The sequence below is a fragment of the Siniperca chuatsi genome, linkage group LG17 (genome assembly GCF_020085105.1).
Source record: "Siniperca chuatsi isolate FFG_IHB_CAS linkage group LG17, ASM2008510v1, whole genome shotgun sequence".
In the NCBI taxonomy this organism is placed as follows: domain Eukaryota; kingdom Metazoa; phylum Chordata; class Actinopteri; order Centrarchiformes; family Sinipercidae; genus Siniperca; species Siniperca chuatsi.
Genome location: NC_058058.1, coordinates 27,225,764 through 27,250,898, shown reverse-complemented (window position 1 = coordinate 27,250,898; position 25,135 = coordinate 27,225,764). Strand labels below are relative to the sequence as shown.

General features: G+C 40.6%; 1 protein-coding gene across 7 annotated transcripts in view; it reads left to right on the top strand.

Annotated features, from left to right (window-relative positions):
• Positions 1–25,135, top strand: part of gabbr1b (gamma-aminobutyric acid (GABA) B receptor, 1b) — a 242,481-nt gene that overhangs the window by 106,490 nt on the left and 110,856 nt on the right. For 4 of the 7 annotated variants that reach the window (XM_044171397.1, XM_044171396.1, XM_044171401.1 and 1 more), the window contains one exon: positions 24,843–25,003. In XM_044171397.1, coding sequence (XP_044027332.1) covers positions 24,843–25,003 — 161 coding nt within the window. Of the gene's footprint in view, positions 1–23,565; positions 23,582–23,695; positions 24,160–24,585; positions 25,004–25,135 lie in introns of those variants that run through there. The other 3 variants (XM_044171403.1, XM_044171402.1, XM_044171398.1) reach the window with 3 other exon arrangements.

The window sequence follows — 25,135 nt, the reverse complement described above, 5'->3', positions numbered from 1 at the left end:
ACAGGTTTGAGTTGAACTGACTATACTGAATTAATACAACTATACTTTACCAACTCAAGTATCTATCAGGTTATATGATTAACCTTATAAGCAGTGCTTGTATAGGCCTAGTTTTGTACTGAACTGAATGCAACAGCTTGAACCTGCTCAGACTGAACGTACAAATGAACTGAAGACAATCTGAAGCAGCTCCAAACGTGACATCGTTATTAACAGTGACGTGATCGCTTGCTGATGTTTGCACTGATATGCCTTTGAGTTGTTCAATTCAATTCAGTTCAATTCAATTTTATTCATATAGCCCCAATTCAAACCAGAAGTTATCTCATTGCGCTAACTGAGCACAGCCAAGCCAATCAGAACATTTGTGAATGGGCCTAACAGGTGTGCAACAATTATGGTGATTGCTTAGCTTAGAAAAAAAAGAACGAACAAGCTACATAGCCAATGTAGCTTGTTCATACTGAATCTTTGAACAAAACAATTCCACTCTGCAATGTTACTTTCAACCTGTAGTGCAATGTTACACTTTCATGTGGTCACAGTAAGTTTCACACACCTGAATGTCCTCAATCAAAATCGATTAAATACACTATAAGAAACATTTAATTACCTTATTACTTACTTTCAAGTCTGGGTTTAAAGGCTGGATTTGCCTGCTGTTGGTTTTTAAAAATTATAAAATCTGACTTAAATTATATCCTGGGGGGAAGTGTTGAAATGTCTCAAACTTGACTGTGTGAGCTGATTAGAGGAGAGCAGGGTGAAGTTTTGGCCAGAGAAGAGGAGATAAGGATGTGTGTATGAGGGAGACGGAGATGATGATAGGAGGAATTAAAGGGTGTGGAGGAGCTGATCAGGATTCGGAGGGACAGACGGTTTAAACAGCAGGTGTGTTCGAAAGCAGTGGCCATTCATATTTCACACTCCAGTTCAGCAGAGAAGATTGGGGGTTGGGTGATACTTGGGGGGTGGGCTAACAGCCATGATTCCATTCCAGAGAGGAATCAACTGACTGATGACATCATGGACTGCCACTGTGCATTGTAAGGCTTTTATTTTGACTCCCACTGTAGTGTACAATGTGTCCTACTCACCACTGGGAGAGCTGGAGACTGGTGCTGATGTAATTTATGAAATATATGAATATATATATATATATATATATATATATATATATATATATATATATATATATATATATATATATATGCAATTTGGTGTCAAATTGAGGAAATGTGTCTGGAGACTACGCTCCAAATAGTGAGTGATAAGAGGATTACTGCACTGATGAAATGAGAAGACTGCGTTCAGCTAAGAAATGATGCAGCTCATTAAGGCGAGTGTGAGGGAGGTGGGGACAGGTTTCATGTGGAACAAGGCTTTACGCTCATGCCAAAATGGGAAAGAGAAATGGTGTAAAGTAAGTTGAATTTCAAATCATTTTGATGTTTTATGAATTTTTTTTTTAAACTTTTTTAATTTTATTGTTTTTTCCATTTTTACAGAACAAAACGTTCCCTGGCGTAGGACCTCATTAAGAAAAAGAAAAAAATAAGAAACACGTTTACAAAAGATGAGACATTTGCAGCAGAGCAAGGTCAGTTATAGAAGAACATAGCAATGGCATTTTCGATGGTACCACAGTTTTGTTACGACAACCCATCTCACTTGGTTAAACACCCAGGTACAGTGTAACACAAGTCCACCTTTGAATAAAAATGTCCATTTTCATTTGCAGACTTGCAGTTATTTGTTCCATTGTGTAAACTTGTTTCAGTCTCTGCACCCACTGAGTTATAGTTGGTGATTTTGCATCCTTCCAGTTCACAGTTAATCATTTTCTTGGCAATCAATAAAAGTCTCGCAGTATATACCTTCTCCAACACCCTTGAATTATTGGGCAATCCCAAAAGATATGTGCGTGGTCCCCTGTTTTCCCACATCTTCTCCAACATAATGCCACAGAAAGTTCTTTCACATATGATGAAATGATGAGAGGTTTATTAAAATACCTGATTTTTAATTTCCAGTCATATTCTTTCCATAATTGATTATTGATTAATTCATGACAGCTTGCACACAGGTCTTCCCATGTATTATTCCCATTTTTCCTTGATGTTCCAGGTATTCTGTGAGATGTCATCTATAAGCCTTATGAGAAATATGTCTTGTAGTAGAAAAGCTATTTTCTGTAATATTAATCATGTAGTCTTCTAATTTATTTGAATTATTACTGACCATCTCTCTTTCTTCTACTCATGATATTCAATTAAATTCAATTTTATTTATATAGCACCAATTAAAGCAATTATAAAGCCTTATTCAAAATAACATAACATTGATATTTGTAATAATTCAAATGACTAAAAATCCATCCTTGGAACATAACCTTGCTCAACAATATGTCAAGCAGTTCATTCAGTTTTTCTAGAGAGGGATGTAATATATTGTCTATTTAATATTTATGATATTAGCAGCCTAACGAACACCATTTCTCACAAACCCAACACCATCACAAGGTAAACGCCACCAACTTGACAGAATGAGGGGAGTCTATTGGCGAAGAGTTGAGTGCTGTTTGACTGCAGCTAGTTCAGACATGGCTGAATCGACAGCAGGACAGGGAGGTCTAAGTGGTGTAGATATTTTCAGACAGCAGGGATTACAGCTAAAAAGTTGGAAAAATTACAGCATTAGTGGATATCATGAATTGGAAGAAACCAAGTTACATTGACAGAAGTATGTACAAAAAAGTAGCAGAGCTCTTGGCTTTGGTATAATTACAAGTCAAAATACTGTGTATACAGTGTGGTCATTATGCCACAATTTCACATCAAATCAGTGTTTTGCTAAACTGCTTTACATATCAGTCCTTTAAGAATTTTACGTCTTTTAATGCTGACATGCTTTTGTTGTTGGAGAGAAATCTGTAGCTGTCTGTATTTCTCAGAGTTGAGCTCAGAGTTGCTATTGGCAGCCTGTTGAGCCAATTGTGTTGCCCTGCAGTGATCTAGCAATCTGCACAGCCAAACTTGCTGCCCATGTGACCTGGCAACCCGCGTGACCAATCACAGCCCCCTGAAGAATCGATTGAGGCCTTGCAGCCTCCAGTGAAGACCCGCCTTCAAAGATGCCCACAGTGCCATTCAGCAGCAGAATGCCTGAGGTCTCAAGAGCAGATTTGTCCTTTTTTTCATCCTAATATGATGCAGATGGTGTAAAATGTTAACAAGGCTTGCTGGCCACTTTTGGCTGCCAAAGGAGAGATGCACTACTGGTTACTTTTAGGCTGCAAGCCTTCTTCTGGATGCTATTCATATTTATTTGGTTCATCTTTTTATTGCAGGATATTTTTATTACTACAATGTTACTATATTATGATAATTACCAGCTCTACATGCACCACAGGTTGGCCTCTTCTGCTGAGTGCAGTACATTAAATGAAATTTGTAATAAAGTAAGATGTGTTATCTTGCTGGGATTGAAACTCCAGGCTCTGTCACCTCATTGTCACTTTGAGCCTGTGCTTTATTTTAGAACAACCCTAAAGGCTTACTGCTGAGCCGGGGACAGAAAGCGCATGAATATCTGATGTAGCCTGTAGCTCCAGGAGCCCTGTCAGGACAATCGCACAAGCAACCTCCTAACCCCTTTACTAACCGTCCTATTTCTGAAGACAAGGCTGAAAAAATATAATACCCAAAATAAAATGGTTACTGTTCTTGAATCCCTATGACTACAGGCAAAAGCTTGAACATTCCTGAAAGCTAAGCCTTGGCAGTTTTTTCTCCAGTTGTCAGAACAAGTTGTTCTGAACAGTTGTGTTACTGACACTGAGTAACACCAGCTCAAACACAGTGGAAATTGCAATTTTATTCTCACCTAAAATAAAAAACAAAACACTTTTGAGTGTAGACAGTTACCTTGGTCAGGCCTGTGACTGTGGCTCCATTTAGTTTCTAGGGTGAAGAACCACAGCCACAGGCCTGACCAAGTCCAGGTTGAAAGTAGATGGAAAAACCACAAAAAATTAGTATTTATAATTTTGTAGGGTAATATCCAGGTGGATTTCCAAATGGACACCTGGTAACAAAATGACATTATGGGTCTTAAGAGGTAAATAATACTATTTTGTTGTTTATTTCAACAATACCACACAGATTACTCATTAAAAAAACTTTTTTTGGGTTATATTTTAGTTACCCCAAACATCTCCAAAAGTGGCCAAATGATCTTACCCTTATTTTTATTATTATTATTTGGAGGTGGCTGTGGCTTAGTGGTAGAGCGGGTCGTCCACCAATCGGAAGGTCAGAGATTGATCCTGGCTTCCCCCAGCCCGCATGTCAAAGTGTCCTTGAGCAAGACACAGAATCCCGAATTGCTCCCGTGGGCTGTGCCCTAATTAGTTACTTTCTTTGAACTGATAATCAGTTGGCAACCAAATAACTGTGAACATTGTAAATTCACAAATACAATGGCAGGCTGGAAAATCATTTATGGTACTATATGATTAATATTATTGAATTTTATGAATTGGCGTAATGAAGGTAAGTTCCAAGCTATGATATCTGCATTACATCAGCTTTGTATACATCTAACATATCCCACAAATTCACATGCCACTTTTATTATGGAAAATCAAGCCTACTTCTTATTCATAAAACAAATTGAATAATAATATAATACATTTTTGAAAAAATGTATTTAGCTACTCACCTAGATACAGTCCACTCTGGAGTCAATGCCACAGATTCACTGTCAGATATGCCCTCAGACACATCACTTTCTCGGGTAATAAGCTCCAAAGCTTCTTCCACGGTATACTGAGACTTGTAAATGGACTGTATTTGTATAGCGTCTTTCTAGTCTTCCGACTACATATCACATTCACCCCATTCACATAGTGATGGCATACTTACTACTCATCAGTTCAAAGAAACTAAGCATTCACACACACAGTCCTCAGGAGCAATATTAAAGGACACTTTGACATGTGAGAAGCTGGTATCGAACCATCGACCTTCCGATTGGTGGACGACCAGCTCTGCAAACACTCATGAAACACACAAAACACTGATGTGTTGAAGAAAGATTAAAATATACTTTATACAATATATTGGAGATCATACCTCCACACAGAAGTCAGAGGGAAGTGTCTCAAAAGAGAGAAAAAGAACTCACTATTAATAGTTTTCCAGAAACAAAGAAGTCAAATATGATTGGCCCCATGTTGCTTATGTAAGACAGTCAGTCACCCTATATATAACTTTCAGGGGCGAATTCACAAAAGGTTTGAATAAACCTGCATAAATACGACAAAAAGAAACTGTGTAATTCTCAAAGCACCTGCAAAGAGTGAACTGCACCACTAACTCTGCTGCCAAGCAAATAGCGTCTCGGTGCTCTGGTGCTATTTGCAGGTATGTAAATGAGGTAATATGCATACAGTTGGCACAAAATTGGCCCCTGTCTATGCAAATGAGCCTCATTGATAAACAAGGTCAAATTCACAAACACCAGCGCTAATAGCCACACGCAGTTAGAGTGAAATTATTAGCGTCTTCAGAGAGTTGGTGGTAACTGAAGCACATTTATAAGGGGCGTCACACCCAGACTTTTCAGCGAGCATGGCAGCACAGATTGGTGCTATCAGCGGCTGCAATTCATTCTTTGTGAATTCGCCCTCGAGATTCTAGCTCGAGTCAGCTTCCAGCACCAATATCACCCTTCATGGTAAACACAGGGGGAGCGACAGTCATGGTCTTGTGACCGGAGGCCAGCTGATACTAGTCTGACTGTTCACGACCATCGGGCACTACGCAAAGGAGTTAAATATCACTTCCTGTGTCCACTATGTGGCGGTGGAGAACACACACTAATCAGACATGACGTTCAAACATGGACATCCTGAAGGAGAAAATAAAGAAGACATTCGCTGAGAGAGTCCGCTTCATTCAAAGTCACTCCACAAGTGACATTCTTCAGGAGTTTCCAGCTTTCCAGCATATCAGCATCACATGATCACATCTAAAAAGTTGATGTGGACAAGAGGAAGGCTTTGGAAAAGCAGCAGACAGAGGAGCCTGAGCGAGGAGATTCTAGTCCAGTACCAGAGGGCACTCAGCCAGGAATGTGAGGAGACACACAAAGGTATTTATAACTTTATTTGAGGTTCTTCAAATACATTTAGCCATCATTGCTATAAAAACTGATCCACCTCACAGTCGGTGCTGCAAGACTCCTGCTCCCCTACCTCTTCAATGAAAATCCAGACAGGCTCTATGTAACTGACAAGGTTAGAGCACCACCAGTCATTCATAGGTAGGGCTCTTGTATGCCTTGCCGTATTTTGGTTTAATGGAACTCTGGTGTGTATTACTCTGGTGTGGTTCATTTGGATAGATGAATTAGTCTCACTCTCCAGTCATGCCTACTGGAAATTGTGGGATTTTCTTTTGCTTATGACATTCTTGCAAAGAACTCATTTATAATTTCCTTTTATTGCATATAATTGTGTGTATAATGTACCTTACTGCCAAAAAGCTGCTCGTGTGGTAAACATGATCAGGTAACTTCCAAATCAGATGTGCTGACTAATTCTTGTGATACTGAGATTTGAGCTTTGATATTCAGTGCATATCTGGGATAGATAGGGCATCCTCACCTACCTACCAACGAAGGACTACACTCCAGAGTTCCATTCAACCAAACAAAACACAGCAGGCATGCAGCAGCTCAGAATATGCAAAACAGTAAGCAAAAGTGAATCAATTTCCAATATGTATGATGGTACTAATGTATTTCTGCTGACCCTCCAAATGCTTGACCAATGAACGACAGACATCTGCAAGCATTTGGTTTTAGGTATACAATGTGTGGTCTGTTTTGTTTTTGAGCAATGAGCAAATCAAAACAAGTTAAAAAAGTAATGTATCAAATCTTATAGTGAGTGCCCAAAGTTTCCCTGTAACAAAATGGAAAATGACAAAGGGTAGACATATCTAATAGCATTATGTGAAAAGTGGTCAGTGCCACACAAAAGATTTCCACAATTGATGTCTGCAACAACTCTCAAACCTTACCAACACTTTACAACTTAACTGCAAAATATTGCCATTGTTTAGAACTTGGCATCTAATTAATGCCTAATTAACCTACACAAGAGTAATATTTAATAGAAACAGCATTTAAGCTGCCACTGCAGACAGTAAAATCACACTGAGAGTGCTTGAACACCACATTGTAAATGTCAAATATTCATGTGAGATACTGTATTTGTTGTGTGCTTTTCATAGGTGGTGAAGGCTCCAACACCGGTGCTGCTGGTGAGCCCTTCAGTGCCGGAGGTGAAATCTCTCTTCACATAGATGGAGTTGACATTGCAAAGCAAAATGACATCTTAGTGGGAGTTGGGGATCTATTTCATCTTTGGAGTCAAGTCAAATGATAAAGTTCAAATAGAGCGGGTTGTCCACCAATCAGAAAGTCGGCGGTTCAATCCAAGTTTCCCGCATGTCAAAGTGTCCTTGGGCAAGACACTGAACCCCAAATTGCTCCCGAGGGCTGTTCCTTCAGATTAGTTATTTTGATGAGCAGTTCTGCCATCAGTGTGTGAATGGGGTGAATGTAAATGGTAAATGGACTGTGCTTATATAGCGCCTTTCTAGTCTTTCTGACTACTCAAAGCGCTGCAACTACATATCACATCCACCCCATTCACACACTGATGGCAGAACTGCTCATCAAAGTAACTAAGCATTCACACACACTCACACACCGAAGGCACAGCCCTCAGGAGCAATTTGGGGTTCAGTGTCTTGCCCAAGGACACTTCGACATGTGGGCTGGGGGAATCCGGGATCGACCACCTTCTGATTGGTGGACGACCCACTCTACCACTAAGCCACAGTCGCCTGTGATATGTAGTTGAAGCTCTTTGAGTAGTCAGAAAGACTAGAAAGGCGCTATATAAGTACAGTCCATTTACCATTTAAAATGGCAAATTTCTTGCTCTAAATGACTTATGCCAATATTGATACACAGACATTTTGTCAGCTGCCTGTGATTATTTTGAGACATTATATTGTCAGTCAGAGTACATGCAAATATTTTTACGGGAACAAGTACAAACACGTGAGACACACACAAACTCTCTCTAATTCTGAGTCAAGTCCGTTGTATTGAATTGTTGGATTAATGGATTTATTGACATTGTTAAAGGAGCTCAGCCTATGACTTAGCTACTGAGATGTCTGAGCTGGTTGACGAGCTTAGCTTTAGCTTGATGTTACTGTACATTGTGTGTTGCGTTCAGTACAGAATCCACAGGGCATTGTTCGGCCGCAGAATAACAATCTCTTTATTTCCTCCGCCGTGCTTAATGTGAACAAAGTCCATTTTCCAGTTTCCATCGAAAACCAAACACTTTGCTCACAGCATGACAAACAAACTTTTTCGTGCCACAGCGTTCAAAAACCCTTTGCCCTTCTGAGGTCAAACACCTGACGACAACAGTGACTTCCTACCTTTAAACCTGGGCCCTTGATAGTAGCACAGCGACACCACACCAATGTACACAAAGGAAATAATTACATTCTGGTTGTTTCAACAATGTATTTGGCTCTTACAGACATTATATAATGTTTATTGTATTTAGTGAATTTATTTATTTTTGCAAATGATAAATGCTCAACCCTCAAAATCATCAAGTCTCATATATGTAAATAAAATCTTGCTTAAAGATAGCTGCTGTTTCATCGTCATCATTTATTATTATATAATATTATTAATGTTATAATTTTCATTACTACAGCAGAACTTCTAAAGATTCCTCATAGAGCTTCAAAAGGTTCCACAGGTAATCCTAAGAACCTTTTCTTGAAGGTTCCTCAAAGCACCTTAAGAGGTTCCTCCACAGTTTCAAATTGAAGAACCTCCGAAAGTTCTCAAGGATCTTGTGGTTTTAACAGTATACATGCAGTGGCCATACAGCAGTTTTTCAGGACCTATATATCAAAACATCTTCGCTATATGTGGTGGGTGCCACTAACAGCAGACACGGAACACTTCCTAACCTTTTTTGTTCCTGTTTTGAACATCCCCTTCTTTTAAATATGAGCAAAATTATACATGTCCCGAAACTCATTTGGGCATTTGGTGCAACCTTTCTAAAAAAAAAATAAATAAATGTCGGCCTAAGCTACATCAAAAATGTGAACTATTTGATTGTAAACATAGCTACTGTGTGTGTGTGTGTGGGTGTGCGTGTGCGCACGTGCGTGTGCGTATGAAGTCATAGAAGCTGAACGATCACAATGCATCACAATACATCACATTTCACCTACTGGAATCACGTTTGAAGAATTGTGAATTAAATGTTCAGTTTCACAGCTCTTGCATAACTGAGAATCCCTGATAAAGTAAGAACCTAAATGTTGGCTCAGAGTCATTACTTCTACTGCTAATGTTCATATTCCAATGTGCCATAAATGTTGTCTTTCAATATGTGATCCTCCCCTCTACTAGCCACTGACAAATTTCACCCCTCCATATCAGTCGCTGGACTGAAACTTGTGCTATCGCTGAGAAAGTGAGTGAAGGAAGTGAGCCACCTTAGCAACCACTCCTCAAGACATAGGATTGCCATCTATAGCCCACTACTAACTCATTTGTTCTGTACACATTGAGCTGAGAGTATTTCAGACAAAATCCCTGCATAACATAGATGACTACAGCAGTGCTCTGCCTGTTATGTACAGTGTACAGAATACTCATGTCATTTAAATAACAGTCATATTGTACATATTCTTTATTATTTTTCTATGATATATATATATATATTCTTTAATATCATATTGTCAATTTTATAATTATGATTCTTGACCTGCAGTACTTGCTATATATTATTTTATTTCGAATATGTTTATTGTTTTGGACCAAAATATCAAAGCAAATTCCTTGTATATGTAAACCTACTTGGCAATAAAGCTAATCCTGATTCTGATAATATATTTAATCTGTAACATCTATGAGCCCCAGAAAATAGGGGATGGTAGAATCTCTAAAAATCAAATTGTCTTTTCCTCTGAAGAAATATGGTGATGCATATGTAGTCCACTGATAAGCAGAATTTTCATGTTAAAGATAAGGCATGCAGCATTATACATGGTTGCTCATACTTGCTGGTAACTCATCTTTATTCACTGATGGCACAAATATGTGAATGTGCATAATGACGCCTAGTGGTAGGACTGACATAACATTACAAACAGACAGATTTAGAAATGATTGTAACTCATATTAATATTGAAGTTGAAACTGAATGGGATGGGAAAGTTAACTGCAGGCACTCAATGTGAGCCATAGCTTAGCCTAATGTTTTGGTTTGTGTGCTCCACGAACTATTCAGCTGGAAACAAAAATCGCTGTGCCTCAGACTTCCTTTCTAACGCCCCTATTAGACAAGAATGGAATAACCCATTGGCTAGGACGTGTTAAGACGCCAAACATGACGTATTATGGTGCAGAAAATCTACCCGACAATTTTTGTTGTGTTAACATGTAAAAATATAACGTGTTAACATGACCAAATTCTACGTACTAACATGCATTTTAATGTAGTCTAAACAAGACATATCTAAAACATTACTTGCGCAAATGGTCTTCCATATATCAAGTGTAGAACGCACAACTTAAATTTCATGTAGATCAGATGATATTTGTTACATGTACATTACTTGTTTCCTGTTGCCAGTAATTGGCTGACTATGACTCATGAATGTCATATAAGTGTTACTGAGAGTGGTCCATCAATAACCATATGAATTTGGAGGCTGATCAGTTGCAACATTGCTGTGTTACTCCCACTTGGCATTGCGTCACTCGTCTCCCACGGCGACCACATTCGACACATCAACAGATGTTGCTGTATATTGAGTGTAGACCACACAATGTAAATGTCATGAAGCTCTGATGATGTTTTGATGAAAACTCATAATCTTCAATATTAAGCATCAGCAATTTTGAGGTGGATCTGGTTAACTTAGAGTATAAGAGTATCAGGCCTGTAACTTCCTGTTGCCAGTAGTTGGCGCTGTGACTATGTCTGAATATTGGCATGTAGATATCTTGAGGCTGGGACTCTTTTCAAACATGTAAAATTTAAAAAGCTCTGACGATGTGGAGCTGAGGTAACACAGTTATTAATTTTGGAACAAGGTGGCATTGTTACTAATTCTGGAACATGGTGGCACTGTTACTACTTTTGGAAGCAGGTAGCACTGTTACTAATTTTAGAACCCAGAATTAGCTGCATCGCCACGGCAACACTGCTTGAGAAAACATAAAAAGCTTCGCAATTTAGCATCAGAACAGTCTTTAGATTGCACTGCCCCAAAAGTCGATTGGATTGATTCTCTAGGAGTAGTTCAACATAAAAACATTGCGAAAATTTGCCAAACTTTGCCGCATCACCATGGCAACGCCGTTTGAGAAAACCTAAAAAGCTTCGCAATTTAGTGTTGTAAAGGTCTTTAGGTTGCACTGGTGAAAAATGTCACGTTAAATTCAAAATGGCTGACTTCCTGTTGTGTTTAGGGTATGGCTGCAAGAAGCTTTTTTTTTTTAAGTCTAGAGGTGATACATCTGCCTCCCAAATTTCGTACATCTAGGTGAAATGTACCGCAGGGGCTGCGTCGTTGAAATATTGTATATTAGCTATCGAGCCATTTTGCCACACCCAAGCCCCAGACTATACCAGAAAACAAGACACACCCCTTTTGTTGTAGACTATCACTAGCCGTTTTGAAGGCTAAATGTCATTAGGGGGCGCTATAGAACCATCATGCAACCCCCAAGCCCAAAAGTGGACTCAAATTGAAGTATTTACCAGTTCACGTCTGGGCGCAAATATTTTCAGCATCCTAAAGACCTCAAACATGTGTTTAAAGATTTTAAATTGACGCAAATCCAAAATGGCTGACTTCCTGTTGGGTAAACTCTCAAAATATTAATAATCCCTGGAAAAACAATAGGTTCCTTGCACTACAGCTAATTTACTATTTTCAAACTACTTCTTTCCAGGAAAAGCTCCCACTTGTCACAAACCACCCCATTAGCGTGCAGTGCAGACAGATAGGAAGGGGTTGTAACACCCAGCCACTGACAAACTCAGCTCTCGACCAGTGAAAACTCAACTATTGACCAGCAAAAACCTAGCTTCTGAGCAGTGAAACCTCAGCTACTGACCAGTGAAACCTCAGCAACTGACCAGTGAAACCTCAGCAACTGACCAGTGGCAACTCAGCTGCTGACCAGTGAAAACCCAGCCACTGACAAACTCAGCTACTGACCAGTAAAAACGTAGCCACTGAACAGTGAAAACCCAACTGCTCACAAGTGAAAACCCATCTACTGACCAGTATGCTGCACCACCATGCTCTGGCTGTCAGCACTGTTCTCTCAGCAGCTTTTATTTTGGTTTTTGTGCTGTCATCACCATGGCTGACATTCATCTCTGGAGCTCTGCTGAAAGCTGCATGCCAATGTGGTTTCATGCAGCCAACCCTGATGGGACACAGTTTTGACAGACTGGGTCAGATTGTTCCTCTGTGCATGAAATACAAAGCCCTGTTTGAATTGCAATTTCACCACATTAACCTAATTCAAATCAGCTAAACTATTAAATTGGAGTAGAAATGAATCAGTGTCATTGACTGATTAATGGGTGGAGGAGGGTAGACAGACACTTAATATTTCCCTGATAGTGACATCTAAGTTAGAGTATAGAGATATTGCCTTTGGTCAAATGGGAAAATTTTACACACCTTACTAACAAGTCCTCATAAACAACAAAATAGGTTCTCATTGCCTTCCAAAATGACCAATATGAGCTTTTTCTGATCTGCTTTTCCTATGGGAAGGATGACAGTGACTTCCAATGACCTGTATGAAGGCTACATAACATGCCTGACTGCTTTAAATGAAACTAGTTCACAACATATAGGGCTTTAACTTAAAACATGTCTTCCAAAACAATTCAGTATGACTGTTACAAAACTGATTCATGGGCATTTTCTTATCTGCCAAGATTTGTTGTTGCTATACAGTAACAGCGCTACTATATCACTCAGTCTTCATCAGCAGATGTCATGGCAATATAAATATTCAAACTTTCCATTATTAAAATAAGTTTAGGTCTTCTCGTCCATGTTGTCTTAAAAGTTGATCTTTACAGTTCACTCTTGACCTTGGATACTGCCAAGCAGTATAATTTTATTTAAAATTATATATTGGTATACTAATATTTCCCTCAGCTCTTAATTTCATAGGATTTCATCCTGTGCATGTACAGTTGAACTACAGGCAGATCTCTGTTGAAGAACCTCCTCAGATGTAAGTTTTACATTTAGAAAGACATGATTATTGTTTATTGTCTATTCAGCAAGGCTAGATTATGAACTAGGAAAAGCGGACAAGTGCCGCAGGGCCCCAGACCCTCAGGGACCCCCAAAGCCCCAGGTTGACTGTGTTTGTGGTAATTTGATTAATGGCAAATTGTTTGTGAATATGCGCCACTTCATTACAGTATCACCTGATGTAAATATTGCCAAGTGCATTTAAACAGGTCCTGCTGTGCTTTACAACACTTCATACACTGATGGCAGAGGCTACCATGCAAGGTGCCAAATGCTTATCTGAAGTGATACAGTGCTTCCTATCCAAAGCATTCACGATGATACTAGGTTCACCCGTACACACACACTATCACACCGATGGCACAGCTACAGGGAGCAATTTGGGGTCAGAATCTTTCCCAATGATACTACAACTGGACTGAGGGAGCCGGGAATCGAACTGTGACCCAGCTGGACTGGCCATGCACACACTTTGTAGCTTGTTTTTAAAGGGTGCTACATAAATAAAGTTATTATTATTATTATTATTATTATTATTATTATTATTATTATTATCACATGCTGTGCATGTTACAGTACATAGATTAGAACGTAGCTTTATGCAGCTGCACTGAAAAGAATCTGGAGCACAGCAGCAGCGTAAGTAATGGAAACATGTCGAATGTGATATTGTTTGGAAGCTACCCTGCAGGGCTTTAGTGCTTGGGCAAATATAGAAACGTAAAACTTGGTTAGAGAGGGGAGAAGGGAGAAATAGAGACAGCGAGGAGAAGACAGAGGAAGAGGAAAAACAAAGAAGCGAATAACCGAGAGAGAGAAAGAAAATGAACCATCACAGCATCTCTTGGTTTGAGCCAGTGTTCTACTTAACAAAACTGGCCTGACATTTTGAGCAATGTTAAGGTAAATAAAAGAAACTGTCATTAGAGTTAATTTGTGGAGCAGGAAGATTCATGCAAGGGCATCACTATTTGTTAGTTTTACACTAACAAGAAGGTAAAAAAAGACTATACTATCAAATACATCCTTGTGCTAAACATATTGAGTAATATATAAACAAAGCTGGATTAACAACTGGGCAAAGTGAGCAACTGCTCCAGGGCCCCAGACCTGCAGGTTGTCTGTGGGGCAATGACTTTGTTGTAATTTGATTCATTACAAATTTTGTAAAAAAAAAAAAAAAAAAAAAAAAAGGAAAGGACCCTAAGGTGTCTCCTGCAATTTTGCCCAATCATGCAAACCTTTCTCCTAGAAATTACATTTATATGCTACTAAATAGTTTTGCCGTATGCATTTTTGAGGAAAAATAACAACACATCCTTTCCTCGCTTTTTCAATTTAACCAAGATGACGATTTTTCTCTACCGTAACCAAGTGCCGTGAGTTGCCTAAACACAAAAGTAAGTGTTTTGCAGATGTGTTTGGTATGAATATTTTGTGATATGTTCTTTAAAAATGTTTCCTCATTATGTTAATTTAACAACCCTATCATCAGACAAACGTTGATATTGGACAATTGTGCAAAAAATGATTACATACAATGGCAACTTTTTTCTGCAATATCTGTTAAGGTTAGGGGTAGAGAACGATCGTGGTTATGGAAAACAATTGATAGTTAAGGTGTGGAAAATCATAGGCAACTAAACTAGTTGGTCAAGGTTAGGAAAAGATCACACATTAATTATTAGGTCCCTTTTTAAGACAGGATCTCACCAAATACACATTCTGCAGTCTCCCACATTGTAAAATAAAAAACGTAAAAACAACAGTCAAATGACTGGCAGCTGCGGTTGCCAAACAAAAACCATAAAATTAAAGTAAAATATCCTAATTCAAATAAAGTGCACTAACAAGACATTTTACAGACTTTTTTGAATTATTAAGATCAGACACCTTCAATAAAATGATAGCAATAAAAGTTCTGCAGAGAAACAATGTTATTTTACAGATTTTACCTAAATAATTATGATCAAACACCTTCAATAAAGTATTAACACATGCTCAAGATTGTAAAATCTGTTTTATTTTGGATGACAAAATAAAAAGTCTCTATAAAATAGTGTATAAAACTGATTAAAATCATTTCAAACTTTAACTTGAAGTGTTTGTGTTTAGATTTAATGTTTAAACATTAAAAGTACAATCTAAATACAATATGAAATGATTTAGTTTTTTATGGTATAGACCTTAAATGAAATACAACATTTAAACCTCTGTACTGATAAACAGTAGAAAAGTTTCTTCAAATCATATCATAATCATAAAATATAAGCTTATTTAGATTACCGTGAAATATCGTCAACTGCAAACATACTGAAGAAATACTAAGTTGAGAAACTAAGTTGTTACATCTACAAGATTTTCACAGTTTCAATAAAAGTGGGGCTGGAAACGTACATTACAACAATAGACACTTTTCACAGATGTATCATAGCAAGGTAAACACAGTTGTTGCTAAAAAAAACCCCATTGTGAATTGGTACACCAAAATCAAACAAACCATCTAATAATTTTATTAACTGCAAAGGAGTGATGATGATGATGATGATGATGATGATGATGATGATGACATGTCTTTGAAAAGGGTCTCTACTCTTTACAAAAGTAAATACATGCCTTGCTGCCACACTGGTGGCTTCTGGAAGTCAGCTCACAACTATCATACCGAGGAGATTTACAGCTGGCTCCGACCAGGACTCTGATCTGGATCATATTTTATGGTGAAAATATTTTCTGGTTTTCCCTTTGATGTCCTCCGGCTGCTCTGCCTCAACGACAAACTGCAACTTTCTTGACATGCAAAATTATCTTTTAAATTGACAAACATCACATGTGTGTGTAATTCATGGCACAATTCAAATGGGATCAAAAAATTATTTGTCTCTCACCGTTGACTACAGTACATATTTTTTTCCAAAATAAGGTCCCATGGTGGTCCACTGGAAGGGGAGGGACTTCGCCTCTATATTCTTTCCCCCAAAAGGGGGCGCGACCTTGACGCTATGTGAATTTCAATCAACTTTATTAGCACAATTAGAAAGATTTAGCTTATAGCATTATTTAATCCACTATGACCTGTATTAAACACTCTAGTTAACTGATGAATGTAATACTTTTTAAACATTTAAAATGATTTATTCATCTCTATTTGTTTACATATTTGTCTAAATTGAAATATTTTTAGACTGGGCTACATAAATTAAGGACATAATGTTAGGTTATTACAGGGGAAATGTTTTCTTACCTTATATTGCCAATATTATTGCAGGATAAGTTCACTTTGCTTAGGTGACCAAACAGATCCTGTGTGACCCTTCCTCTGTGTCCATATTCCAGTCTTTTGTTCTTCGTTGACATTCCACAACTCAAATTTGCTCAAAATAAGAATTTGGCAGGCAGATGTAAAATAATTCAGGTAACAGCCATTACTAGTCGACCGAGAAAACCTCTCTCTGTCTCTCTCAAAAAAACACGGCAGCGGCAAATGGCAGATTGAGTCTGTCTGAGGTTTCTGCCTGTTAAAAGGAAGTTTTTCCTTGCCACTGTCGCCAAATGCTTGCTCATGGTGGGATTTGTTGGGTCTCTGTAATTAATATTATAAAGAGTACGGTCTAGACCTGCTCTATAGGAAAAGTGCAATGAGATAACTTCTGTTATGAATTGGTGCTATATAAATATAACTGAATTGAATTGAATTGAATTAAGTAGCAGTAGTAGTAGTAGATGCAGTACACCCACTCAGACGTAACCAAACTTAACCGTGAGAGGCGCACACAGTTGTCATTGGCCAGTTTCCTGGATGACATTCAGATTAACCAATTATGCTCAAGCAAACATTAAATTGTTAGTATGGAAATAAACCTTGTAGGTATGAACGTAATTCCAAGGGATAGTGAGCTGTTATAAAAAACTAAACTGGGCAGCATTATGTTTCTTGCAATTGTTGGCTGAGACCCTGTCTTATAAAAGAACCAATGTGAAAATCTAGTTTTAAAACCTCAAAACTTCAGTTGATGTTATGCTTAAATGGTACATAACCTTAAATAAATATATATATATATATATATATATCCATCCATCCATCCATTTTCTACCGCTTGGTCCCCGTTAGGGGTCGCGGGTGACTGGAGCCTATCCCAGTGACTTCGGGCCTTAGGCAGGGCACACCCTGGACAGTGGCCAACTCGTCGCAGAGGGCGAACACAGACACAGACAAGGACAGACAACCATTCACTCACACATTCATTCAATACGGGCAATTTAGAGTTATCAATTAGCCTACACATGCATGTCTTTGGACGGTGGGAGGAAGCCGGAGAACCCGGAGAGAACCCACGGTAACACGGGAGGACATGCAGACTCCACCCAGAGAGATTGTGTGATGTTGGTCCGGTCCGGGAATCGAACCCACGAACCCCACGATCTCCTTATTGGGAGGCAGGAGCTGTAGCCGCTCTGCCACCGTGCACCCCTATATATATATATATATATATATATATATATATATAAAGTTTTTAAAAAAAATACTATTAAACTTCGTCTTTCACCCTCCGCGGGTGGTCTCATCCTTCGAGCTCGGGTCCTCGAGGCCTGGGAGCTTGAGGGTTCTGCGCAGTATCTTTGCTGTTCCTAGTACTGCACTTTTCTGGACCGAGATGTCTGGTGTTCTTCCAGGGATCTGCTGTAGCCACTCCTCCAGTTTGGGGGTCACTGCCCCGAGTGCTCCGATGCCTTGTCCAGCTCTTCTCTGAGCCCTTGGTATTTCTCTAGTTTCTCATGTTCCTTTTTCCTGATGTTGCCATCACTTGGTATTGCCACGTCAACCACAACGGCTTTCCTCTGCTGTTTGTCCACCACCACAATGTCTGGTTGGTTCGCCATTACCATTCTGTCAGTCTGTATCAGGAAGTCCCACAGGATCTTGGCTCTGTCACTCTCTACCACCTTTGGAGGTGTTTCCCACTTTGACCTCGGGGATTCCAGTCCATACTCCGTGCAGATGTTCCTATACACTATGCCAGCCACTTGGTTATGGCGCTCCATGTATGCTTTCCCTGCCAGCATCTTACACCCTGCAGTTATGTGCTGGATTGTCTCAGGGGCCTCTTTGCACAGCCTACACCTTGGGTCTTGTCTGGTGTGGTAGATGGTGTTGAAAGCACTGGAGAAGTCAAAAAACATGATCCTCACCGTGCTTGCTGGCCTGTCCAGTGGGTGTGGATGCGGTTAAGCAGGAAGATGATGGTGTCCTCAACTCCCAGCCGGGGCTGGTAGGCGAACTGAAGGGGGTCCAGGAGGGGTCTGACCATGGGCTGCAGCTGTTCCAGCACTAGTCTCTCCAGTGTCTTCATTATGTGGGAGGTCAGTGCCACCGGTCTGTAGTCCTTGGAGCCACCGGGACGCGGTGTCTTTGGCACAGGAACGAGGCAAGATGTCTTCCACAGAATGGGGACCCTTTGAAGACTCAGGCTCAGGTTGAAGACATGTTGAAGGACTCCACATAGCTGGGGGCACAGGCTTTTAGCACCCCGGGGCTAACGCCATCGGGGCCTGCAGTCTTGTTTGAGTGGAGCTTCATCAGTTGTCCTCTCACCTGGTCAGCAGTCAGACACACAGCAGAAGTTACAGGTGTGGGAGGGGGGGAGTCGTCGGTCTGGAGAGGGCCGTTAGCCTGATGGGGAGGGGGGAGCAGAGTACTCAGAGTTGCTTGAGGGCCAGCAGCAACTGAGTTAGAGGGGGATGAGCAGGAGCCGGTGTGTCGAATCTGTTAAAGAACAGATTAAGTTCGTTGGCCCTGTCCAAGCTGCCTTCAACTCCTCTGCTGCCAGTCGGTCTGAAGCCAGTGATGGTCTTCATGCCGCTCCAGACCTCTCTCATATTGTTGTGCTGGAGTTTCCGCTCCAGCTTCCTCCTGTACTTCTCCTTGGCCTCCCTGATTTTCACCTTCAGGTCAGCCTGGATTGCATACAGCAGGTCCAGTGTCCTCTCCTCTCTAGTAGGACAACTCACATACTGGGTGAAATTAGTCAGTGTTGTTGAAACACTGACATGGTTGAAGTCATCCGAGATTAATATGAGTGCACTCGGGTGTTGAGTCTGGAGTTGTGCTATGGCGGTGTGAATGGCGTTGCACACCGATGCCGGGTTAGCAGAGGGGGGGATGTAAACAACCACAACAATGGCATGTGTAAATTCACGTGCTAACAGTTCAATGTCCGGGGTACAGATACGCTGCTTGATAGTAACGTGACCAGGGTTACACCATCTGTTGTTAACCAGAACAGCAAGCCCAACGCCTTTCCGCTTACCGCTCCCGGTGTGATCCTTGTCGGCCCGAACAGTCTGAAAGCCGTGATGATGGTCCATGATATCCTGGTGTAGCCATGTCTCTGACAAGCACAGAAGAACTACACTCACGAAACTCCGTCTGACTCCGGGCTAACACCGTTAGCGATCTCACGTTGCCCATGACGAGAGAAGGCAGACACGGCTTAAATCTCTTATTCTTAAGTCTCTTGTCTGCACCCCTCTCTCTTCCCTTGCCGCTTCGTTCCACCTCTGCATCCTCAGTGTGATAACGGTGTGTGGTAACTTGTGTGGAGGGCTAAATAGGGGCACACAGCTCAGTTTTGCCCATTTGGGCCTGTATATAAACATGCTCCCATTTTCAGAAAAGCATGCCGTTTATAGCATGTAAATGACCTTGACTCATGCATCACTGAAGAAGAAAGTGGAACAGAATTAATTCAATTCAATTTTATTTATATAGCACCAATTCATAACAGAAGTTATCTCCTTTTCCTATAGAGCAGGTCTAGACCGCACTCTTTATAACATTATTTACAGAGACCCAACAAATCCCACCATGAGCAAGCATTTGGTGACAGATTAGAAGAGTGAACTATCCTAAGCTCTTTAATTGCATTCATTGTACACCAGCAGCTCTGCTTTTACCCACTTCATCATGAGTGTTCCATTTTACAAAATTAGCCTATTATTTATATAGCCAGGGAATCACTTATCTGCTCTGCTCAAAGTGTTATTGAGGGGGAAAACATGCCAAACGGATCAGAAGGCATGTCCATGGAAAGTGGTTTAACACGTGTGTGTAGAGCTGTCTGCTCTGAGGTCACAGTACATGACAGCACAGAGTGTTGATGCTGGAGCTGAGGGATGTAGGAGGCACAGATAAATGCCTCTCTTCTCTAGCAGCATGGAAAATCCCAGAGAGAGGGCGAAACAGATAGGAGGCGGCACAGAGAGATACATTTCAACCCGCCTGAGAAAATGAGAGCTGGTCAGGTAGAGAGCTGTGCCTGGAAACAGAGGAGAGAGATAGATATCATGCTGCAGCACCAGATCTAAGGAAGGCACAGGCTCTGTGGCTGCTGGAAATGAGAAGAAACAACAAAGCAAATAATGATTATGAAGAGAGAAGAATCGGTGTGAGCCCATCACTGTGCTAATACATTATTAAAGACATACTCAGTACACACACACACACACACACGGACAAAATGGAAAGCACAACCACTCTCATCAAGAGACACTAATGAAGAAACGTGTCAATGTAGGAGTATGTGGCGAAGAGGCAGAGCATGATTCATTATGGCTCAATCTCAAGCTCTGAAATGTGCTTTGCTAAATGAAAAGATTGTATTGGTTTATGAAGACAACAATGAAGGAGCTGAATAGATGAGAGTTTAAAAAAAGCAGAGATTTGTGTGATAATAACACATGAATGGAAATATTACCTTAAGTGTTACCTACTAACTATTTAATCAACCTTTCATTTGAGAGTTGAAATCTCCAACCTTTTTAGGATAACATACAGTACATATTTTCCTAATAGAATACCAGCATACGTCATAATATTAATGAATATATTAAACAGTGTTTAGTAGTAGTAGTAGTAGTTCACTCTTGACCTTGGAAATAGTAGTTTGACAAAATAATAATAATTATTATTATATAATAATGGTACCATTATATATTACCATTATATAATAATGGTATGATTACCATTAGTACTAACAGTAGCATGACTAATAGAAGTACTAATAATACTAATACTAAAATACTGATACCAGTAGTACTATTAGTAATAGTAGTTTGACAAAAGAAAAAACTTTACTTACAACCTTTTCCTGTACAACTGGCAAACTCGATCCTCTGATGAAGACCATGAGATGTGGTTGCAAGCTCTGGAGAAAGTGGACCTTGAGATGAGATTTCTTTTTTTGGTCTAATATTTTTTTATTTGTGTTCATTAGAGCCTGACCGATGCTGGATTTTGCAAGGTCGATAATATTTTGGAGTTTTAGAAAATCAGTTAACAATATAATGGCCAACATTATTTTTTTAAGGTAAACACATTACATAAACAAACATTATAAGGCTCCCTTGAATTTGTTTATTAAAGAATAGTGACCAAGATGTGTTGTGAGCGGGGCATTGCTCTCTGGTGAATAAACTACAGTATGTAATGGAGACACTGTTTCTAAATTACCGCAAACATTTCTTTGGCATTTCTGGACTGCTATTTCTTGTTACGTAGTGTCCGACATATATGCCAATACCGATATACAGTGGAAGTTTGTGGTACAGGCAACAAAGCCAGTTGCCTAGGATGCAAATGCGTTGGGGGGCACACAGAGAAAGGGGGGAAAAGCAGGTTCTGAATAAGAGTTTGCCAAGGGAACCAAACATCCAGGACCACCACCACCAACATATCTGTGATAAGCTTCAGCCGAAGGTTTGGGTGAGCCATGAACAAAACTGGATTACCAATGAAGGGGGCAACTTCCCCAGTGCCACCAAACCCTCATGGGCCCCAAAGACTTGTATAGCTTGTGGTAATTTGATTAATTGTAAATACTTATTTGGGTAACACTTTATTTTGATAGTCCGCCTACAGATAATTTATATATTATTTATAGTATTTGTAACATTTCAACTGTTTCGCTTTGTCTGTAGATTACCAATAGAGAATATGTGAAAATTCATGAACATACCCTAACCAAGATGTTCTTTGTGCCTAAACCTAACCAAACCTTAACCACAGAGGTGTAATGTTTAATTTTGTGAAACAATTGAATTGTTGAATCTCAACTAATAAGCTGCTGAAATGTTACAAATACTCTATAAACTAGCTGTAGGCGGACTATCCAAATAAAGTGTCACCATTATTTGTTAGGGAATATGCACCACTAAAGCACTGTATAATTATGGCTCATGGCGGTTCCTACACTTTTATCTTGAGGCCTGTCTTGTGAGGGGTGGGTGTGTATGTGGGGTTTGGGGTACTGGGTCAAATCTAGTTTTAATATATTTATTATTTCAGTTGATTTTATGTCTATATACAAATGAATACATACATACACTGTGTATGTATTCATACAAATGGTGCACATTCCAAATTTTAATCTGTGGCATGGTTGATTTCTGGAAAAAAAAGTGTAATGAAGCTTCCAGGTGTTTGCTGAGTGCTCTGTAGCCGATGGGTAAAGCAAGCTTACGTAACTTTTGCTAAACAGCAGCCACTGTGGCCATAAGGGAGCATTGCATGATAATGGTAATTGCTAAATATAGTGTCACATTGGCACAAGTTCAGAAGAGTGAGTCAGCAAACTGACTCTGATAAGGTCAGTTACACAGCAATATCTATCTAAAGTTTGCTAACATTAGCTATCATTAGCCACCAGAAAGCTATTGGTACCAGACCAAGTAAGACTGAAGCAAAACTCCTGAGTGCATTGGACAGTGGTACGTTGTATTTCTCACAAATGTAACTATGAATGTGTGAGAGGTACAATGCGTTATTTCTAAAGTCAAAAGTTACATAGTGTTGCCTTAAAGGCATCAGGTTGGATACACAGTGCGGGGAGTGTGTGTGTGTGTGTGTGGGGGGGGATGGGGCCCTGTAGTGTGTTATTCCGGCCCTGGTCCTTGTAAGATTGAATTGAAATGCATGAATGAGTTTGAGCGGAGAATTTTAGCCTTCCATAACGGTCTTAATGAGGCGTTTCCACACTGGCAAAAATACAAGCGGTACAGAAGAATTGTAAGTGTAGTTGTAATGAATTTTGAACGTGAAAGGACAGCGGAATAATGCAAGAAGTCGAAACTTTCAGGAAGGGGACCTGAGTGTGGACCACAAGGTGAATTACTAAAACGGGTAATTTGTCCGTTAGGCAGGAGGATGTGAAGCCGGGGGGGTAGTTGAGGGAGGGCGGGCGGAGGGGAGGTAAATGAGCGGGGCTGTGTTAAGGGATTGCAAATTCAAAGTGGTTTGTGAAAGGGAGAGACTGACCCCCCCTCACGCTGCAGCTGCTGCAGTCAGCCGCTATCTAACGCTCAGCCTGCGAGCCGCACGCCGCTGCCGTCATTCTCCTCCTCCTCCTCCCTCCTCCCTCCTCCCCAGGGGCCAGCCGCAGTGCTGTGGCGACTTCTTCTTCTTCAGATCGACCTGGCTTCCAGACTGATCGCTCTCCTGTTAGACTCCACTGGATTACTGAAAACAGACATTTCTCTTGCATTGCGGTGTTCCCGTGTTATGTGCTTTGTGTGCAGGCGGATAGATGAGGAAGGGCACGGTAAAGCTCTCCGTGTGTTTCCCCATGAGCTCAGTGTGGATTCTGGTTAATATTTCATAAGGAGGAAAATGGACGCGGTGTTGTTTCGCTCTGTTATCCCCGAGAATCAGGCTCAGCCGGGCCGCCTGTGACGGAGCCGCGAGGTTAGTTTCAGCACCGTGGACAGCGGACAGAGCTGACAGCCCGATCCAATCACGAGTCTCGACTTAACACACACACACACACACACACACACACACACATATAATTTAATAGTTCAGTTAGCAAACAGTACTTCAGCCTGCTCTTATGTGAATGACCCGCCTGTTCATCACTTAACTTCTTTTCAGCTGTTTATTGATTGGATTAAATGAGTTGCCTGCGAATCGTTCCCCCCGCACACAGTGCAGAGGCGTTGACGTTGAGGGTTTATGGAGTTCCTCTCCAAACATGGCAGAGTAGATAATAATAATTTTAGTTGGAGAAGAGCAGGAGTTCACAGCATCGGAAAGGGAGTGTTGTATATTCATTGTATTTGTTTGTTTTTGCAACAAAAAGCAGTCAAATTAAAATGATTCCCTGTAAATTAGTGTCAGGTCTGTGCTCCCATCTGTGAGGAAAACCAGCTTGTGCCGCCAATGGGAATTCAAAGCTCCTGACCCACGCACAGCACGCCCTGCGGACTCGAAGTTCTGGAAACATAAAGTGACTTCATCAGCTCCGCTGAGCCTGCAGCAGCCTCCAGCTATGGCCCGGCTCTGCCAAGGCCTCCTCCGCAGGTCCGTCCTCCGCTACTCTCTGACCCTTACCCTCACTGTCCTCCTCTCCTGCTCCTGCCCGGCTCTAGGCAAGAAGAAGCTCTACATCGGAGCCCTCTTCCCCATGAGTGGAGGCTGGCCCGGTGGACAAGCCTGCCTCCCCGCCGCTCAGATGGCTCTGGACCTGGTGAATAAGAGGACCGACATACTGCCGGACTACGAGCTGGAGCTGATACACTACGACAGTATGGTGAGTAACTAACAGACACAGTTTATTTCATTCTCATTCAGGATACACTCACTTCTTTCCAGCTTTCACTCCATTGCATGTGTTGATCAGAATCAGAATGGGCTGGATTGGTCACACGTGCTGCACCATTCA